At 39.7% G+C, this 6126-nt stretch overlaps 1 protein-coding gene across 3 annotated transcripts in view; it reads left to right on the top strand.

Moving 5' to 3' along the window:
• LOC109545732 (protein pellino) overlaps window positions 1–6126 on the top strand; it is a 20551-nt gene that overhangs the window by 11173 nt on the left and 3252 nt on the right. For 2 of the 3 annotated variants that reach the window (XM_048661883.1, XM_048661882.1), the window contains exons 2-6: window positions 854–955; window positions 4122–4353; window positions 5269–5463; window positions 5521–5712; window positions 5766–5864. In XM_048661883.1, coding sequence (XP_048517840.1) covers window positions 854–955; window positions 4122–4353; window positions 5269–5463; window positions 5521–5712; window positions 5766–5864 — 820 coding nt within the window. The remainder of the gene's footprint in view (window positions 1–853; window positions 956–4121; window positions 4354–5268; window positions 5464–5520; window positions 5713–5765; window positions 5865–6126) is intronic. The other variant, XM_048661884.1, reaches the window with a different exon arrangement.

Raw genomic sequence — 6126 nt, 5'->3', positions numbered from 1 at the left:
AAAAACATGCTATAATGCGAAAAGTATTAAGTAATGCTGAACGCCAAAAACGATTTCGTGCTAAAAAAGGAGCATTAAGTAATAGATCAACTCAAAGTAGTTTTCATCAACTGAACGTACAAAAAAATACAGAAACTCAAGAAGAAGAGTTTACACAAAGCCAAGAAGAGCAATATGTACAACATCTCGTTAAAGAATGTTAAATGTTGCAAATAAAAAAGATATTTTGCATTCAAAATGAAATTAAATTTTACCTATTCCTGACCCATTTATAAATTATTAGACTAACAAGAATATTGAAATTATAAAATACGATTAATATTGCCATCATGCGTTAAACAAGTTCAATATTTTATGGTTTCTATTAATTTATGAAGTTATCACTTCTGTCGAGCGTCCCGTGACGCACACCATTTTTTTTATATCCAGTGGTTCAATGGTGATTGCAATCGGGAAAACGAATTCCCGCTCAACCGTTTCGTTTCCTAATTATTTCTTGCCCATTCACTTCTTTCTACCTTCTAAGTAAGTGTTTTTGCCCATTTGGGTAAGTGACAACTTCCATGCTTAGACCAGCTTAGCGATTGTTTGCGGCGCTTTCAAGCTAACAGCCGAATAATGGGTTTTAGTGCCATGAAGCAACGCTTTCCCGGATTTTACTTAACGGGTTTACTCGGCAATATAACCCGGATTGAGTGCAATATTCCTTGATATCGTTGGCAGGATTATCCGAAATCGAACGGTCTTTTTTGGCTTTGCCTTGCATGTGCCCAGCGAGATCAAATGGATTTGCTAAATGCAACAAAATTCAGTGTATTATTTGGAAAACTAATTTGTCGATTTTTTTTTGCAGGTCAGATGGTTCAGAAGTGCAAATCTTCGCTGAATCGGCCGACAGTATCGACTCCGAAAAGCCCAAGCCGCAAGTCAAGTACGGAGAACTGGTAATTTTAGGGTAAGCATCTAATGGTAAGCCTTCAGCGGAGGACGAACCCCCAACAAGATCGTTTTTCGAAGGGAATATGCTCTTCTAGCTTGCATCCTTGAACTTTCTATTGGATTAGCGACTATTTTTATTCAGTTTGATACAGGTCAAGTTCATTCCTGGGTTTCAGTCATTTATTGTCTCTATTTATCAATCAAAATACGTTTCGGTGTATTATTCCACCATCATCAGTTTTTATGTGTAGCGTTGTTGATGCTTTAAGCCTTGGCATGCATTACAGAAATGCATAATAAAATCATGCATTTATCAATAAATGTTTAAGTAATGTATAATAAGACTATTTTGTATATAAATCTACCTGTTTAACACCGCGAACTTGAGCAAGCGCAAAACTGTCGGTGTTTTTAATGTCAGATGCCACGATAAACATATCCACTAGTGGTAAAATGTAAGATTGTCCTTTTACAAAACCTGCGTCAGTCATTTTGGAAGATTTTCCTTTTCTCCTAATACACTATAGAAACGTTTTAACGACAACATCAAGACTGAGTTACATGTTTATATGCTCCGCATTGCAGCAGCCACGGCCGACTAGCTAGTTGACGTCACAACTGGTCCCAGCCAATGACGGCGCGTTCCAAGGATAATTTGAATTATACAGTTTTTAATTGCTTATATTAATTACATAGAAAAATGGGTTTTTTGGTAAACTGCGGTGTTTTTAATAGTAGGTATTGTTACGTTTGCAAGTAATATTTTTTAAATTTTATTTTTGTGTAAGTTCCCAACTTAACCGGGTGGAAATTTCGAGGCTGTTTCAAGGAGATGACTTGAAAATTAAGTCTCTATACCAGCAAGTTGGTTATTTTCAGTTCGATTCCTCTGTAAATGGGTGGTTTAGTCCTGAATAATACAAGCACAGATCGCTTCAGTGATTGGACGAGCTTTGTTTTCGAGTAAATCGATAAAACATGCATCTTTCACAGCAATTTGAAGTATTCACCGGAATACTCGAAAGAGGGGCTCTATTTCGAGTATTCCAAATCGTATACTTTAAGAAGAAAGAGTCAAACACTGACAAATTTATGGTGTTACTTGTGTTAATGGAAGCCACGTTAACAATTCCCATGGGGGCTTTTAAACGCAGTTATATTTGGAAATCGGATCGTCATTCCAGAATTTAGAGCGTATTAGCCATCCAGACCAGAGATAATCCCGTTTAAAAAACGTCTATGTATAACCTTGCTTAGTACCTATGAGTGGGTATTTAAAATATGAAAAATTTGCTTAGGTATAGTTATTGCGTTCTCTTAAATAAACATTAATGTATGTTAACGATTCGTTAGGGAGTTTTTAGGCCCCTTAATTGCAACACGTTTTACGTTATCCGTTATTCTAAGCATGCGCATTGGCAAAGAAATAACCGCTTACGTTATTAGAGGATAACGTTTCCGCATTACAGAAATGCATGCCAAGGCTTAAAGCAGCAACAACGCTACACATAAAAACTGATGATGGTGGAAAAATACACCGAAACGTATTTTGATTGATTGATAAATAGAGACGATAAATGACTGAAACCCAGGACTGAATTTTATTTGGAATTGAAACACAGTCAGGAAAGTATATACAATGTTATGTACAGGGCGATAACGTTCAATACCATTTATTATCACTCTTTTTGCCGGGAGTGCTCTACGTTTAGAGACTGTTTTTACGATATCAGATAAGATTTTACCAGGAAATACTTTATTATGGACCTTTTGGGACGATATTCCTTACAGTCACTGCAATCAGATTAGGCCTGGGTAACACTGTGTTGAGTTGCGCTATTGAGTTGTTGCCGCTCTCTGAGTTAACGAGTTAACTCATCGGTCAGAGACCGGAGACTGGAACTTTCACATTAAAAAAAAGGTCATCAACATTTTTTATGAGTAACGTTTTACTACTTTGTTCAAGCAACTAAAGAAAGGAATCTAGATTTTCCCAGCAATCGAACTGAGCCCAAAGAAAGTCGACGAGTTTTCTTGTAAAACCGATCTCGTAATTTTTTTGCATACAAGATTCAGTTTGCCAGTATTTTAAAGTAAAACGTTAGGAAAAACGTATTTTCTTCTTTTCTGACAATAATGAGGGCTTTGCAGGCAAAAATTACAAAATTGATTTTGCTCGAAAATTCGCCTCATTCATAGATTTGCAGAAAACCCTTTTCAGCCTCGAATTTGGCACAAAAACCAAGTAATTTTATTCAGTTTTTCACCGAAAGCAATTAATATTATCGTGGAAAAACGACCAGAGCAAAGGATTACAAAAAATAATTTGGAAAATTCGCCGCCCTCATCGCTCTGAAGATTTTTAAAGTTTCTTTAAAATTCCAGGTCGTTCCAGTTTTAGCAAAGTTTTTTTAAGCAATTCTGTCCGCAAAAAACGCATTATTTTCTAGTTTTCCTTAAAAATACTGACAATCTTTAGGTATTTTCCGCGAAAAATTATGAAATACATTTTATTAGAATACTCGCCTTCTTCGTCCCAAGAGTAAGTCCCAGTGTAAAACTGACGATTAAAACTCATTAACTCAGAGAGCTGCAAAAACTCAAAAGCGCAACTCAACACATTGATACCCAGGCCTACTCACTCCCAAAATGGAGCGCTTTTGAGTGAAAAGCTTTTTACAAAGCGACGAATATAAAATTATAAAGAAAAAAAAAAATTGAGCATTTAGAAGAAAGAGTAACTTGGCTGAAGCTGGAAAATTCTGGAATTTTGAAGAAATTTTAAAAATATTATTAATAAATGGCTCTTAAAATGAATCTAAAAACCAAGTAAAAAAGGTCATCAACATTTTTCCAGCAACGGAGCTGACTTACTGCGCCGGTGCGTTTTGTTGGCGCACCAAGCCATTTGCGTAGCGCCAACTCCTAAAAATTCACCGAGTTACCCACACCTAAATCAGTTGCTGTTGCTTTAGAAATTCCCTGGAAGGAGGTTTTCTCGAATTCAAATTGCAAGTTCGCCAAAAATTGCCCAAATAAAGTGGGCCTGTCTTACAACTGCCTGTCCTACGGTGGCCACGCGCCCCCGTTGATTATAAACGCGCCCAATAACATTTTTTTCCGATGCAAAAATGTCGTTTTTGCCGTCGAGTTTGCCATTGCTGAGCTGATCCTCCTTTCAGATATAATGGGTCGTTGCCGCAGGGCGATCGCGGCAGGAAGCGAAGCAAATTCGTGCTGTACAAGAAGCCGGAACCGACAGGAGTGAGGCGCTCAATACATTACACTGTCAACACACCGCAATCTTCGCAAGCCATCCTGGACACCAGTCAACATTCGATTTCCTACACGCTTAGCAGGAATCATGCTGTCATCGTCGAATACACCAGCGACGACCAAACTGACATGTTCCAAGTGAGTAGCTGCTGGGAAAGTAGATGAGTTCGGCTGAAACAGGTCGGTTTCACCACTCCGGATAGGTTCCCAGGCAAATCAACTTGCCGGGGGTTTACTGTTTTTTGGTCGAATTGCTCTATTGAAATCTTTCTTACTGTATCCATTCCAACCAAAGGCCCCTTCCAGGTGTTTTAATTCTCTCTCTAACTCGGCTGTTTCGCAGATTCTTCTGGCTCTTTCGGTGAGAGTTTTGATGACTCCTCTTTTCTGACTGGGATGATGGTTTGAACCACTGTGCAGGTACCGGTCGGTCCAAAAGACATCCAAAAAAGGCAGTCGCCCATCCTTCTCCACTTCCATAGTGAATTGAATTTTAGGGTTTATTGAGTCGAGGTGCCTCAGGAAGTCTTCCAGTTCAGTCAGACCATGGCCCCAAACAACAAAAGTGTCATCCACATAGCGAAACCAACACTTAGGTTTCCTCTCGGCTGTGTCCAGAGCGTTCTTCTCAAATTTTTCCATAAAATAGTTGGCTATCACTGGACTAAGAGGGCTGCCCATTGCTGCTCCATCCGTCTGCTCAAAGAATTCGCTGTTCCACTGGAAGTAGGTTGTGGTTAGACAGTGTTGGAAGAGTTTGGCGATGTCCGGTGGAAATCCTCTCGCAACAAGTTCCATTGCCTCCCTGATTGGTACCATTGTGAACAATGAAGGTGAACCAGGAAGAAACTCCCATAGCTTCAAAGCCGGGAAAACCTTCCTAAATGTGATTTAACCGGCCGTGAGAGCCTTCATAGTCTGAATGTCCATGTTGGGGCACTGCCCAAATAATGGACGACTTAGCGCGCCTATTTAGATGACCATGTTGTCACTTTGTATGCATATTCCCCAATGTAAATATTTAATAAATTTTATCTGTCTGTCCATATCCAGATAGGTCGATCATCCGAAACTCCCATAGACTTCGTTGTGATGGATACGGTCCCCGGCGACAAAATCCCGGACACTAAACTGGACCAAAGCACCATATCGAGATTTGCATGCCGGATACTGTGCGAACGGAACAACCCCACAGTGGCCCGCGTGTATGCCGCTGGCTTCGATTCATCGAAAAATATATTTTTAGGCGTAAGTGTCCCATTAGAGTCCCATGTGGAAAGAGTTGCAATTGTGCACTTGAACCAGGAAAAGGCGTGCAAGTGGCAGGAGAACGACAACGAAATAGATGGGCAAACAACGAATGGGGTGCTGCTGATGCACCCTAGAGGAGTGTTTCACGGCGGCGAAGCCACAATGGGGCCTTGGGTGGAGACGTCGGTTGGAGGAATGATTTTTATGCGACGAGAGTCCCGATCGTCGCAGCAAAGAGGAGAGATCGTAAGCATCTGAACCGAACGGTTTCCTTTCAAGTGCTTGGCATGGTTTTGCAGATCGAAAGTGAATCCAACCAGCTGCAAGACGGCACTCTGATTGATCTTTGTGGAGCTACGTTGCTTTGGAGGTCGGCCGAAGGCCTCGAGAAATCGCCGGTAAGACTTCGATTGGGTATTATCAGTTTTGGTTAGCATGCAATATAAGGCTTGTAAATAAGTTCTATATTGTTGAGGCGGATTCATTTTTTACAAACTTCTTTTTGGGTATTTCGCCTCAGAAATTTTTTTTTCAGATTTTTTCAGAAATTTTTCAGAAAAGACAGAATTTCCTCACGTCTTTTATTACAGATTGATAAATAGTGCTCCTATTTCGCAATAAAAACGAATTATTTATCAAAAAGTAATCAAGAACTATCAC

This window comes from Dendroctonus ponderosae, unplaced genomic scaffold, assembly GCF_020466585.1.
Source record: "Dendroctonus ponderosae isolate FM_Combo_2020 unplaced genomic scaffold, Dpon_F_20191213v2 Dpon_F_20191213_10, whole genome shotgun sequence".
Lineage (NCBI taxonomy): Eukaryota > Metazoa > Arthropoda > Insecta > Coleoptera > Curculionidae > Dendroctonus > Dendroctonus ponderosae.
The sequence above is the reverse complement of the archived record's forward strand: the minus strand, read 5'-3'. Positions and strand labels throughout refer to the sequence as shown.